Source organism: Neolamprologus multifasciatus, chromosome 3 (genome assembly GCF_963576455.1).
Source record: "Neolamprologus multifasciatus chromosome 3, fNeoMul1.2, whole genome shotgun sequence".
NCBI lineage: Eukaryota > Metazoa > Chordata > Actinopteri > Cichliformes > Cichlidae > Neolamprologus > Neolamprologus multifasciatus.
The window spans coordinates 11,225,939-11,240,570 of NC_140441.1; the positions used below are offsets into that span (position 1 = coordinate 11,225,939).

Sequence of the window (14,632 nt, forward strand, 5' to 3'; positions counted from 1 at the left end):
TATGCAGCACATGTCTCCTTCAGACCTTCACAAACATTAACCAGGGCGTGACGTGTAGTCTGATGTTGTGCAGTTATTTAGTCTTTCGGACCACAACTCAGTGGTTGGAACAGAGAGAAGCACAAAAGAACTAAAGTTTGCACAGTTAACGTGCACTCAACTACAGGAAGACACAGTTTGTTTGGCTCAATCTGCGATATTATCAATTAAATCAATAATTACATTAATGCAGTCAATATAATTATTTCAAAGAGCTGAGAAAACATCCATTAAAAGAGGTCGGAGAGTCAGTGAAGACATCATACAGGTACTGGTGTTGCATTCAAGGTCAACTGACAGTCGTAGATATTGTTGCTTTTCATTCTTATTCAATATTCAGTTGAAACGTGTAAAACTTTGGTTTCAAGGAAGCAGAGAAATAAACACACAAGGTTTTTTCTAACCACAAGTCTAAGACCCAGAGACAGACAAAGAGGAAGAGGAGGGTTTTACTCAGTGTAACCATGAACTGATGTCAGTGTTGGTCTGATGTCATTGAGCAGCAGGATGGAGGAAACGTCTCTGCTGTGTCTGCTCTGTAAGTTCACTCTGTGTTTTTCATGCCTCTGCTGTCTTGTTGAATGTTAAACTCTGAACTAACCTGAGTTTAATTTCTCTTTAGTTCTGATCTCACTGCTGAGCTGCACCACAAACCAAGGTCAGTAACCTTCTTCTGTCACACTGTAAACCTGACTCACTCCTCCAGGAGATTGTGGGACACATTTATTAAGAACATGTCAGAGTTACTCTTGTTCAGTCTAAATGTTGTCATGTCTTATTTAGATCAAACACACCAAAAATTGCTTGTTGGCAATTAGTCTAATGCAAGAAACAACTGATTTATTGACCATACAATGACATCTGGTATGAGGACTTCAGTGGTTGTATAAGACTGTACTGACACGTTCTATATATTTTCTTCCTCACAGCTCGTCTGACTGTGAGTCCCAGCAGCTCTCAGTTCTTTAAAGGAGACTTTGTGTCTCTGAGCTGTGAGGAGGACGACAGCTCTGCTGGATGGACTCTGAGGAGAAACACAAGCAAACAACAGAGGACTCAGTGTGGAGATGGATGGGGGAAACCAGCCGGTTCTTCATGTAACATCACTGTTTTCCCATCTGACAGTGGAGTTTACTGGTGTGAGTCCAGAGAGGGTCCCGTCAGTAACATGGTTAACCTGACAGTCACTGGTAAGCTGAGTGTGTGGAGTTAGTGTTGATGAAGCTGTGTGTAAATGGATGAAATGCTGTAGTTTGTCTCTGTGTTGAGGTGGATCAGTGATCCTGCAGAGTCCTGTCCTCCCTGTGATGGAGGGAGATGACGTCACTCTGCTCTGTAAAACAAAGACCACTCCCTCCAACCTCCCAGCTGCTTTCTATAAAGATGGCTCCCTCATCAGGAAGCAGCCTACAGGTCACATGACCATCCAGCATGTTTCCAGGTCTGATGAAGGCCTCTACAAGTGTGACATCAGCGGTCATGGAGAGTCTCCATCCAGCTGGATCACTGTCACAGGTGAGGAGCTTCACTCTTTCACCTCTTATTTCATCCACATATTCACCTGAACAGGTGGGATTCTCTCTGCAGAAAAACCTACTACCACACCACCACCCACCTCTACACCACCTCCCACTCCATCAACTCCGCGTCCTGACTTATTTTCACCTGAGCTTGTAGTTATCCACCTGGTGGTGTTCTGTCCATACTTTATCTCCACTCTCCTTGTCGTGTCTTTATGTCGACAGAGAGCTAAAGGTAACACTTTGAATCATTCTCTGATTAATCAATATCTCTATAAATTAACAGCTGAAACACTTCTTACATTTTTGCAGGAAATAACATCCGTGTCTCAATCCTGCCCACTCAGCCTGATCAGGGACTGGATGATCATTATGATGTCATCACCGATGTCACTACAGAGTATCACTTCTGAATCAGAGCTCTGTTGTGTCTCTGTGAGTCTCAGTAACTTTGTCCTCTCCATCTCTGATGTGGAGATTATTTGAATAAATTGACTCAGATGTTCATCTCTCAAATGTTTTTCTGTATATAACCAGTAAATATTCATTCTCAGAGAAAAAGATCCATCATGTACTGTGTGCACCACTGTAGCTCTGTCACTAATTATTGTACAAACCATTACATTTATTTCTGCTTCTGTTTTCCGACCTGTCTTCCCAATGTGATGTTTGTGCAATGTATGTATGGTCGGAAGGGGGTTAAATTTTCAACGCAGGTATGTGTAACATTGCATGTGACAAATAAAGGCCTGAATGATTGATTCACTGATTGATATAATGTCCCATAATGGAGATTTCTTTTCAATGTCCACTGTGGGGACATTTTATGAAATAACATTTTACAGAAACATTCGTTTGAACTTCCTTCTTTGAGAGCATCACTAGAACTTGTTGTAGAAATGTTCCCTGGTAGCAGGATTGTTGGACGATCAGTGTGGATCATGGATTCTGCCAGGTACTCCGACAGCCCAGACACATGCATGTCAGGTTATTCTGCTCATTCTCAAACCACCTTAAACCACACTATGGAAACCTGAAACCTGAAAAAGGTTTCACAGAAATCTTTCCAGAGCTCATCCTGTTTTTCTGGGAATAACATAAAAACTTGCAGTAAGAAAAGTTGCTAAAAGCTAAAGTAGTTCTAATAAAGTTGTAGAGAAAACATTTTCTAGCAGACTCAGATAATTATCTTCATTCAAAGTTGACCCACCATTGCATCTCCTGATTATTTACTGTCCGGCCTTTCTCAGAAAACAGTGAGCCAGGTGTTAATCCAGTGGGACAGAGAGCACGTAAAGCATAAAGACCACCGGCAGGCAGAAATGTACTGCTGCCTCCATGCACAGGCCTGAGCTGAATTCTCCTGTGATGACATCCAAAGAAGATACATAAGAAATGTTCTGCACACCTGTACTCCAGAGAATTAAGTAAATAGTGAACCATGTCAATAATCAGTTTTGCTGGTTTCCATATTTATTTATATGAATAATTAAATGATAAATGTAAAATAAATAACTTGATGCATTCTCAATCATCCAGGTAAGTAAATCTCCAAAAGTTGATTCTGTTCATCTGGACGTAGCGTTTTGTGGGAGAAACGTTTCATCACTCATCCAACTGACTTCTTCAGTCTCAGCTGATGCAGGTTTCCCCAAATCTTATAAACAGTACATTTGCATAATGACTGAAACCAGCCCACTGAAGGAACAATGGGCTGGGAGGTCAGTTCCTTAATCTTAACTATGCAAATTCTCATGATCATTGATCAACAACCACTGACCAAAACCCACTGGAAAAGGTATATAAATCTTATATTTCTTGTTTGGCTCTCGGCGAAGGCAGTCACACTTTTCTCCTCTCCTCTCCCTTATCTTCCCTGCTTAGCCTCTTGTGTCCTTGTCTTGTCTTGTGTGTATTACTTTCCCTGGAACAATCTCTCACAGCCTGTTTCTAAAAGCTAAAGAGAATTATGGATTTGATCAACTGGTGTCTGAATGCTATTGACACCCTTTTCTTCACGAGAAGTCTGGGCTCGGGAGAGCCCGAGTGCCCAGGAGGGACTTTCCCTGCCGGATACACGATGGACGGGTGGCAGACATGGAGGATCATGTGCCTGGTGGGACTGTCGATCGAGGACGCTGAAGATATCTACCTATTCGGAACCATGATAACAGGGTTCTTGCTAATCGGAGCTGGCTTGGCCCTGGCTTATCGGAGAATTAAGAAAGCGGAACCGGCTGTTCAAACCCCCACAAGGCTGCCCGCTGGGATTGAAACGATGGGACGAGGCGCGACTTCTCAGGATGGGCTCACTGAGTGCAGCATGGTTAAGAGCTTGGAGAAGCTTACGGCTGCCGTGAATACTCAGAATAAGACCTCTGAGCATACACTGGATTACATCAAGGAGAAGTCCACTCAGAATAACATCTCTGAGCAAGACTGACAAGACCACGGAGCACAAGTTTGATAACATCATGGAGAAGCTTGCAGTTCTCCAATGGGAGATTGAGAGACCAGTGTGTGTTAAAGAGCAGCTTTGAAATTCTCATGAGTTGTTCACACAAAAGAAAAATCACCATTTTATTGCAGTTATCCCTTCGGCGCCAGCTGTGGGCTCAAGGCTGGAGCCGAACAAAAACTCCCTGATAACGACTGTGTTGAGTCTGTTCTTCCCACTCAAGGCCACCGGGGTTGGCTGGCAGACTGTTTATTTAGCCTAGCAGGGCGAAGGACACTGTCTCAGCTGAACTATGGATACGCACACACATACATATACACTGATATGCACACACTCACCCCCCCCCCTCCCTTCCCAAACGCCTTCGATGCTTGTTCCCTCCTGGGAACACGGCGGGTCTGAGCCCGCGCTGGAATGGTAGCGCTGGGCAGGATGGCTGCTGTGTTTGCGTCGGATTACTCCTCACCCCCCACCCGACCCTGTGGCTTGTCACGTGTTCCATAATGTTGTGCTGTGGACATTTATGTGCTTTTTTGTGCAGAGGAGTTTTTTTGTTTCCTGTTCTCATGCTGTCCTCCCAGGAGCCCAGCATGAGTAGAGGTCTCTTTTTTTCCTCTTGTACTTTCCCATTGTAGTGTATATTTCAGTGTTTTTTTCTGTAATGCTACCGATCTCCGACCTGTATCCCCATGTGATGTCTGTGTTGTGTGTGTAAGGTCGGGGGGTCCAATTTCACTGCAGGGCAACCTGCACGTGGCGAATAAAGCCAAATCATTGATTGATTGATTGATTGATTGATTGATTGATCGATTGATTGATTGTGAAATTTGTATCTCTTGTGTGAAACTTGTATGAAAAGCATACAAGAGTGAAAACAGATATAAGATCCCTTATATATCCCTTAAAATTATATAAATGAAACTTGTATACTTGGATACTTACTAAAACAATATATGAAAGTAATGGGAAAGGGGCCACTTTCATGAGTAAATCATATACGCCTTATACGATTCACTGTATGAAGTAGGCCACATCTTATGCAAGTCTTTTATAAGTTTTTACTATTTCTTTTCCATATGGGCAGTTACACATCTGTTTCTGTCTGTGTTAAACAATCTTCTATTTTCTTTCTTTCTGCACTCACTTCTCTGCTCTGTGTTGTAGTCTTTAACCGTCTTTGTCTCTATTTCACTGACTCGTGGAGAAATGCTGGATTCTGAATCCCATTTTACATCCTAAATTGCTCTCTAAGGATACTGAAGAGGTGATCTGCTGCCACCTGCTGGCTGCTTCAAGAAGCTACTCCTTTACACCCATCAGGAATTCTGATTAGTCTTTGAATCTGTTTAATATTATGTGATCTAGGATAGCCTCTTTCCCTGATGTGACCTGAAAGACTTCTCCCCTTTAGACTACAGCTCTGTCCACCGGTAGTCTAGTATAGAGGACACAGTAAGAGTTTACTGCCTTTTGTTTCAAGAGTCAATGAGAAGCTTGGGATGGACTACATGATACTAATAACAAATACTTTCTACAAAAAGAGCTTTAAAAAAGACCAATGCGTGTTCAGTGTGTGAGGCAACATGTCTCTAATCTTAATGTCTTCTTTAAATGCCTGAGCTCAGCGTTTTTATGTCATAAGAGACCAAATAAGATGTTTAATTATTGTTTTATTTTTTTCTAATCCAACCTGTAAATGTTTCTTTGGTCTGTATTATCTGGTTATTAATTAGCAGTTTTTTAAAACCCTTTCACAGTCACATGTCCCAGATTCAGATTCAGACTTACGTCTGATCACTAATCAACATTTCTACATTTGAGTGATTCTTTGCTTTGGATTTTATGTTGCATTTACTGACCTTTGACCTTTTGTTGGAAGAGCACTCCTTACTCTCTCCGTTTTTCAGGCCTGTGCGTTAGTAAAACTGCATGTCTGAGGACAGCACCCTGCACTCCTGAGCATTAGCCGTCTTTACTTAACTGATCACACCCTGATCTGCGTCTGCCTGGAAGGAACAGAAAGCTCAGCACAGCTTCTCTGAGTTTTAAAACCTTTTCCTCCTGAAACTTCCTTCTACCAGAAAACAACACAGTCAGCACACAAACATTGATTTAACACAGTTTTTATTCATGTCTTTAAACACAGTGAAATGTTTTACCACAAAGATAAAGTGGAAGCTTCTCCTCATCCTCTGATCACATTAAGCTAACCCTGTGCACTCACGATAGGAGATCTGTCTTCATGAAAATACTTTTTAAAAGTCTTAAACATCATAAAATTAAAAAGTGCATAAATTATCTGTGTTAAAATCACAAGTTTTAAACCCCATTCCAGTTTCACTACAGCAGCATACATCATATCCTGTCACCTGTCAATCTGTTAAAGTTTACATAACGACATCTTTACAGCCTGATAGAAAAACTTTGTAAGTTAAGAAGACTTTTATGTAAGTAATTAACATAAATGTGTTCACTTGGACGTATGCCATGTGTTACATTAAATCCCTGCATTGTATTTAAAGTGGACATGAAACATTACATGTGTAAAGGTTAATTTACACCATGGAGCCCTGCTCTCAAGGACTGTCAGAGATGTAACACTGTCTGTGGAGCTGGATTTAAAACATCTTGTGTCAGTACAGAGCGTGACATCACTGGATTGGCTGATTGCTTGCAACTAATAAGACATACCTGAGTTTATGTTAGCTAAATAATGACAGAACCAATAACTCAGCAGAAAACATGGAAACTAAAACTAAAAATCAGTCTAAGGGGATGATTTTGTACTGTCGCTGTCTGCAACAATGAGTTATTTAATACTAAGAAACCAAGAATATACTGCCCACTTTCTGTCTCTTTAGCAGCAAGTGATTCTTCAACGTCGGCTAGCTGAACTGAAACATGAAAATCCACCTGTTTTAAGAGTGAGGAGGAGAGCCTGTTTGAGTCAGGTATACTGGTGGTTCACAAAAGTGACACCCTTTTACTGCTTCTCGCTTTCCACTAAGTAATCTGATCTGTCACTAGTTAGCTAACATAAATGAATAGAAGTCTATTAGCCAACCAACCCAGTAACATCACCTGCTGTACTTGCACAAGATGGTGCCAAACATACTCTAAAAATAGAAACTTTATTTCCAGCTTCACAGACAGTGTTACATCTGTGAAAGCTTTTTAGAGCGTGGCTTTGTGGTGTAGATTAGCCTTTATACACGTAGCGTTTCATGTTCACTTGATGTTATCCTATTTAATGAATCCTTCCAGTAGCATGAATGTACAGTGATATAGTTTAATCCTTAATTATAATCATTTTTTCTTATTTGGATGCACAAAAAAATATCCATCAATCCATCCACCCATCCTCCATCCTCTGTCTATCAAATCATCTTTACCGTTTAGACCCTGTTTTTAAATGTGCACATCACACGAGACATTCTTGTGACTTTCAGTGAATACAAATATGTCTATACAGCATCTGCTTCGATCACTCACACATGGAGGTAAAGCTTTATCTGTGCAAAGAGTCATTTTACTGTAATAGCTACATTAATCTGACAACTTACAGGATATCTTCACATTCACAGATGAAACAGTTTTTGTTAGCATTAGCTTATAAAATATAAAGATTTGTTTACAAAACTGTAAAAACAGGACATTTTACATTATAATTCATAGAGAGGAAAATTAACTTCACCTTTAAGAAAAAACACTTAATGGAGAGAAGAAGAAAATAGATCCATGTCTATTAATTACTTGATATAATCTGACTTCATGTGATCACATGACAAATTACTCAGCTTCTGTCATGAACTCGGTTTTTAACAGCTCGGTTTGATTCTCGTGCTTGTGTCTTATAACCAGCTTTGGTGTCATTACACCCAGTCCCACACATCAACAAAAATCCCTGTCCTAATGAGGACACACATATGATCTTTCTTTTATTATTCAGGTTTCAACACAAAGCAAAGATGACTTCAAAGTGATCACCACAGCGGCTCTACTATAGAAACATGGACAAGTAGAAACGCCAATTTCAAGTCTGACTGATCATCTCTGCTTTTGTTACCTGTTCAAGTTCAGACTCTGGCTGCTGGGCTGGGCTCAGCATACACCCAGTTTCAGCAACACTCTGTGTTATTGGCTAACTTAGCGTTAGCATGTCGTCTGTGCAAATGGTTGCAAAGAGCCAAAGTTCTGTTAGCAGTATACTGCAGTTTAGCATTGCTCTGTTGTCCTTCTGTGCAAAAAATAAATAAAAGTAATGGCCACATCTCCACTGTAAACCGCTCCACCATTTTCCTACTTCATGTAGTGCAACAAAGAGTTTCAGTTCACACATGATAGTACAAACCGTGACGCCTGCGTTTTTTATGTTTTCGGTAAATTAAAAATACACCAGCAATGATGAACATCACAGGAAGAGGCAGACCAGCTCTCAGTCCAACAAATCCATCCTCGTTCCCTCCATCTCCACTTTGTCCTCCTGTCTGACCTGCAGGTGAGAAACAGGTGTGAGGTGTCAGCTGTCAGGTAGGTGATGAGTGAAGAACAGAACAGAATCCATTTCCTCTTCAAACTGCTGTCAGACATTATCTACTGCACTCTGATCACATCACTCAGACCAGCTGCTTTCTACAAAGTCTCATCAACAACATCTTTAGAAACAAACATCAACAACCAGGAAGCAGCTTCACCTCTGATCACACACACACTCAACTCTGCTCACTCACCTGGAGCAACAACTCTCAGGTAGATGCTGCTGATGGACTTCCCATCTAACAAACGACACTCATATGTTCCTGTGTCCTCAGTCTTCACATCCTTCAGAATCAAAGACACGTCTCCATCCGTCATCTGTCTGTCCTGCAGATCCACCCGGTCCTTAAAATTCGGATGCTGGTTTGCTGGATCGAGCTGCTCGTCCCGGTACAAAAGGACATATTGTGTCTTCAGGTCAGCTCTGCTCCACTCCACACCTATGATGTCGCTGTTTGGACCTCGACACGGCAGAGTGGCAGTCTGTCCAGTATCCGCTGTGATGATTTTCCGGTCTGAAAGAAGAAATAATTCAGAGCAGAGAGTTTAATGGGATCAAAGTATAGCAGCCAATCAGGAGCTAAGATACCACTCAGTGTGGGATTTTCATGTGTTTCACACATGAGCCCCTTAAGTCCTTTTATGATCTATCTTTTAATCTAAATTGTTTATTTTCTTGTTTTCGGTGCTGTTTTACTATTAAACTGTTTAGAGATTCTTCATAATCCTTCAAAGATCAGCAGGTCTCCGTCTCTGTGGAAACTCTGTGGACAGATGGATTGGGAACAGAGGGAGTTCTCATGACAGTGTTACAGTTCCCTACAACTACAAATGCATTGGTAACAGCAAACAGTCTTTATGTGAGCCTAACACAGCCACACCACATGTGTGGATTGTCAGAGCTCTGTCAACGCTTTCCTGCACAGCTGAAATCCATGGCTTGCAAAAATGATCTCAAGGCCACCGGGAAATGTCCCTGTACCATCCCTGATAGAACTCAGCTCACCTGAGCTATCTGGTCTTGGGACAGGTATTAGGAGCACATCGGCCTCTGAACCCTTCCTATAGAGGTGGGCAGATCCATCCAAATATTGATACAGTGATGATATTGGTATCAGATTGAAAATGTGTTCAGAATTTTTAATTTGAGAACGACTGAGCCCATAAATCACAACACACTGCTCACCCCAATACAATCTGCCTTTATGACTTAAAAGTATAGGTACTAGCATCTGCTATATTGACCCTATATTTACTTGATATTAGATGAATACAAGAATATGTAGTATTGCACAGCATTACTCTTTGGTAAAATCCTGTTGTAGGCTATAACATAATGTTCCAAAAAAGGGGAAACTTTTGGTGGTAGTAAAAATGCACAACGTTTGCAATTAATTATCCAAAACTGGTCTAGTTTTATGCAGGTTATAATAAAAGCTGTTTTTTAAAATACATCAATCACTTGTAAACATGCAGTCGATATAGTCTCCACCTCCTCCTGCACACCTTAAACTCCTCCGTCAGTGACAGCGCAGAGCAACATCATCTTTTCTCGGGACCTTGTCGTGTTAATGAAAAGAAATTGTTGGGAACTGAGCCCAGCACCCCGCCGTGCGTATTTCAGAACAACTGCAAATAAATCGGGTTGCGTGCTGAGTTTTCGTGTCTCATCTCCACAGCACAGGTTAAACAGACACTAATGACACAGATATTATAGGCTCAGTATTACGGACTTTTCAGAGTAATATAAAGTGAACTCTCATACTTCATGTTGCTTTAAAACAGCTTGAGTCTCACCTGCGGAGACCAGCAGGACGCAGACAGACAGTAAACTCCAGCAGAGACACGCAGACCTGCCAGCTCTCATTTCCGTGTTCGGACTTTTCCTTCTTCAGCTTTAAAAAAAACTTTAAACTTCCTTATCGATAGATCCTGGGCGTGAGATTACCTGAGTTGTACTTTATTAAAAACATTAACATTTAATGTTGTTTAAATATCCGTGCGTCTTCCGCGTCTTCCGTGATCATGTCAACGCAAGCAGGGGCGTGGAAGCGGTGGAGGAAGAGTAGGAGTACACAGGGCCCCTGAGGTGGGAGGGGTCTGTCCAAACCTGAAACATTTTTTTTTTAGTGTGCATTTTTTTTTTGTTTGTTTCTTAGTAATTAGTGTCATATTTAAATTTCATGAATAAATCAGTCAGGTGACTAAACTTTGATTCCTAACTAGCTGATAACACTAGGTGTGATGCCATTTCACCCCTTACAGATAAAAAAAAATGGTTTAGTCCAACCTCCTGCAGGGCGCGCAGCAGCAGCCTATCAATATGAATGCTAGTGCACACAGTGAGTCATGTCTTTAAACAAGAAAGTAAACTGAAAGAACCAAAATAAACAAACGAGCGAGAAAACAAACTGAGGAGAGTCGACTGCTAACAAAACCCCGACTTTCAGCAACCAAAGTGCAAAAAGCTGTCAGAACTGCTGCCTCTCACTAAAATCAATTGATTTTGTGCATCAGAATTGACCCTGTGCACGAGAAAATGCTAACTTCCTGGTTTGAGACCGGATGTGGGGTTGTACATTTCCGGTAGCTTTACTTTGCGGTCAATCGCTACTGCGAAGATATACTCCAAAATTGATGTCCAAAACTCGAAAACGGAACGATCGCGTTAAGTTACAAAGAGGAGAAGGTGGGAACACTCACCACTGTTGTGTCATAAAAATCTAATGATCAATTTTGACGTTTAAAGAGTTTAGATCGATCAGTTGTTTACATCACTAAACACAAGCAGAACTGCAGCAGAAGACACATCGTCCACATTCAGAAGCACATCTCTGTATAGTGACTGGTCTTATGATTTAAACAGGCAAATGTTCAGCATTCAAACTACAGGTGAACAATAGTCAAACCAGATGTTTCCGTTATGTCGATATCAGCTAGTCAAGTACACACCTACACAGCATGTTAACAAACTGTGAAAAAAGCCACACAAAAAATGAAAGATTGCTGGTAAGGGTTTCTATACATTAGTATTTATGAAGGGTATGTTGTGACTTACCTTCAAAATTACAGCGGTCCCTCGCTATAACGCGGTTCACCTTTCACCTCGCTGTTTCGCAGATTTTTTAGTGCAAGTTTGCATGCTTTTTTACGTCCTGCGTCCTGATCGCTGCAGACATCTCCTCCGTCTCTCCTGTACAGTACAGAATCGCTGCATCTATCGCTAGCAGTGTGACTCTGAAGTGCAGTGCTGTATGTCCACGATGTACACGAAACGTTTTGCACCGTCAAAAAATAAAATTGGCTACTTGATTTCACCTATCACTGGTTATTTTTAGAACATAACACCCGCGATAAACGAGGGACAGCTGAGAAATATAACATTTGAATCCATTTTCTCTTTTCCCCTGAGGCGTGGGGGAAAAATATCGACAAGTCGATGAACATCATTTACAGATATATTGGGTAAATGCCCGAGACATCTATAGAAATGTAAATCGCCGCTTTATTTATTTATTTGCTTAACTTGTTTTGGACCGTAAACAGGGCGCGAATAGGACACCAGAAACAAAGCTCCCCACAGGAGTTTCCGCACCGGAAGTAGCATATGCTAACGTGCACATAGTCAATAAGTAAAAGTTTTGTTCTTTCAGGAAACTTTCATACTTACTGTTCAGTTCTCATCCCGTCACTAAATTTAACCAACTCTGTCACGTTAAGAAAAAGGTAAAAAAATCAGTGTAGCAGAAACATGTAAAAAAAAGTTTTGTTTCAGATATTTTAACTGTTACCCGGTTATCAAGGAACATTCCCACAACCTCAGTAACATCCCTACAAGACCCTCAGAATGCTGCAATCAAAACTTTTAGTCTTAACCCTTTAAAACCGGTCAGAGCCGGCATGCTCTGTTTTGAACAACTACTTTTAAATCCCGGTAGCTCTGCAACCACGTAAGCTAGCGCAATAATTTTTTTTGCATATGAAACCTGAGGAGTTGTACTTACATCTTATGCCATCAGCTTGTCCTCGGTCACAGTTTCCTTCCACATATAGCTTTGCAAAAACTGCATAAAAAGCACTTGCAGCAACAAAAACATAATATTCCAGAAACACGCTTTGCCGATCCGATCAGCTGTTCATAACACTTCCTACATTGGATTAGACATCAGCACGAACTATCGCATATCCGCCATGACCTGCCCGAAACCGGAAGTGACGTCATTTTCACGGAAATGTAGTTTTTTACTGTCCGGGCCTCAATGAGCCTATACTGGTGTTTTTAAAAGTTATGTTTGACTTTATGACTTTCTGTGTCGTTTCTGGGATGCTTAGGACTCATATTGCACTGCTGGAAATAGTTTATTTTGATGCATATGCTGCTTTTTTGCAAATTTGCACTATAATATTTATTTTCGTTTTTCCTGCAGTATATAAAAATTGGTGTATTTCAAAAATAAAACTATGAAGACACTCAAAATAAATTTCCTGTGGTGGGAAACTATTTTGTGCAACTTTTTTGTATTTACAGTTTTGAGGGATAAGCCTCTTAAATTTCTCTAACTAGAAATATATGTTAAAAAAACAAAAACGATTTTAAATTATTTTGTAGTTTATTGCACTTTGTTGCAATTTACGTAATTACTATGCACTTAATGCAGACATATTATTAAAATTTGGGTTATAATGGTTGTATAGATGTATATCAACTTAAAATGCTCCCAAAAATGGCTCCACAGCATGTAAAAATATAATATAAGCTCTGGCAGACTTGGTTCTATGGTAGGTCTTAAAGGGTTAATTAAACTTTTAACCTCACATGAACTTTATTTCATTTATTCTTGGTGACAGAAACCTGGCGATGACTTCAACCTCCTTGGAGCAGTTTCAACAGGAAGCCGTTCCTTCCTGCTGCTGTCAGACTCTTTAATTCACCACCCACACATACTGAACCACAGTAAACACACCTCACTGCAAAGCGTCACTTTTTGTACACCACAACGTACATTTGCATACCTGTGCAGCTATAATACCTGTTAATATTCCACTAACATTACTGTTAATATGACTTTCCTTTTATATTTATATCTCTGTTTCTACAATTCTTTTTATACGATTGCTGTGCTGTCTGCTGTATGTATGTATTCTGCTGCTGACAGTTTGGGATTCATAAAGTTTCTCTGATTCTGATTCTGAAATGATCATATTAAACGGTTTCTTGATAACTTCACTGTAACTTGTTTATAACATTTGTTATGATTGTGTGGCCAGGTGTTTATTCAGAGAGCAGCAGCAGAGTGAATGAGGCAGGTCCACAGATAAAGTGGAAAGATCACCAGTTTCTCTTAAGTCACATGACTTCAACTGAAGTCTTTTACAGAAGTCATGTAATTCAAAAGTCCCTGCTATCTTTACACACAGGACCATTTGGACCATTCTTAGAAAATTATTTGTAAATGTCAGAAATGTGCTAATGTTTCCTCCCTCTGGTGTCAAAGGTCAACTTGGGCGACAGATGAAAGAGTTAGTAAGGATTTAAACAGGGTGAAGTCTCTTTGTGGACGAAATTGTGGAAATATAAAAAAAAAGAAGAAGAATTGTGGACTCAGACTCTTCTTTCAAGCAATGCTGCCACTTTGAGATATAATTTAATATTTCAAACTCTCAACTTTTCTGCAACAGCTTGGGGACGGCCTCTTCCTGTTCTAACAGTGCACAAAAGCAAGTTCCATAAAGACATGGATGATTGTGGATGAATGAGTTTGGAGTGAAAGAACTTGACTGGCCAGCACAGAGACCTGACCTCAACCCAACAGAACATCTTTGGGCTCCATTAGAGTGCAGACTATAAGTCAGGCCTTCTCATCCAACACCAGTGTCTGATGCGACAAATGCACTTCTGGAGAATGATCGAATATTCCCATTAGCACTCCTAAACCTTGTGGAAATCCTACACAGAAGTGCAGAAGCTCCCATTGCTGAAAATAGTGGGACAACATTATATTAAACCATATGGATTAAGAATGAAATGCCACTTAAGTTCATATCCGAGCAAATACTTTAAAATGTATCTGGCCTGTCT

At 40.6% G+C, this 14,632-nt stretch overlaps 2 protein-coding genes across 3 annotated transcripts; one reads left to right on the top strand and one right to left on the bottom strand.

Moving 5' to 3' along the window:
* The first annotated feature begins 440 nt into the window (after window positions 1-440).
* On the top strand, window positions 441-4,802 carry LOC146521594 (Fc receptor-like protein 5). Of its 2 annotated transcripts, XM_085155114.1 has the most exons (6): window positions 444-577; window positions 662-697; window positions 969-1,229; window positions 1,309-1,554; window positions 1,627-1,794; window positions 1,872-4,802. In XM_085155114.1, the coding sequence occupies exons 1-6, from the start codon at window positions 529-531 to the stop codon at window positions 1,970-1,972; spliced, it is 861 nt and encodes a 286-aa protein (XP_085011240.1). In that variant the 5' UTR covers window positions 444-528; the 3' UTR covers window positions 1,973-4,802. The 2 variants fall into 2 exon arrangements, with proteins under 2 accessions (XP_085011238.1, XP_085011240.1); XM_085155112.1 differs by having other exon boundaries at window positions 441-577; window positions 1,627-4,802.
* Window positions 4,803-5,112: 310 nt separating this feature from the next.
* Window positions 5,113-11,052, bottom strand: LOC146521595 (butyrophilin subfamily 1 member A1-like). Its single transcript, XM_085155335.1, has 3 exons — window positions 10,351-11,052; window positions 8,748-9,068; window positions 5,113-8,509 (listed from the first exon to the last, which is right to left on the bottom strand). Exons 1-3 carry the CDS (start codon window positions 10,418-10,420, stop codon window positions 8,349-8,351), a joined length of 552 nt encoding a protein of 183 aa, XP_085011461.1. The 5' UTR covers window positions 10,421-11,052; the 3' UTR covers window positions 5,113-8,348.
* Between the last annotated feature and the right edge of the window lie 3,580 nt (window positions 11,053-14,632).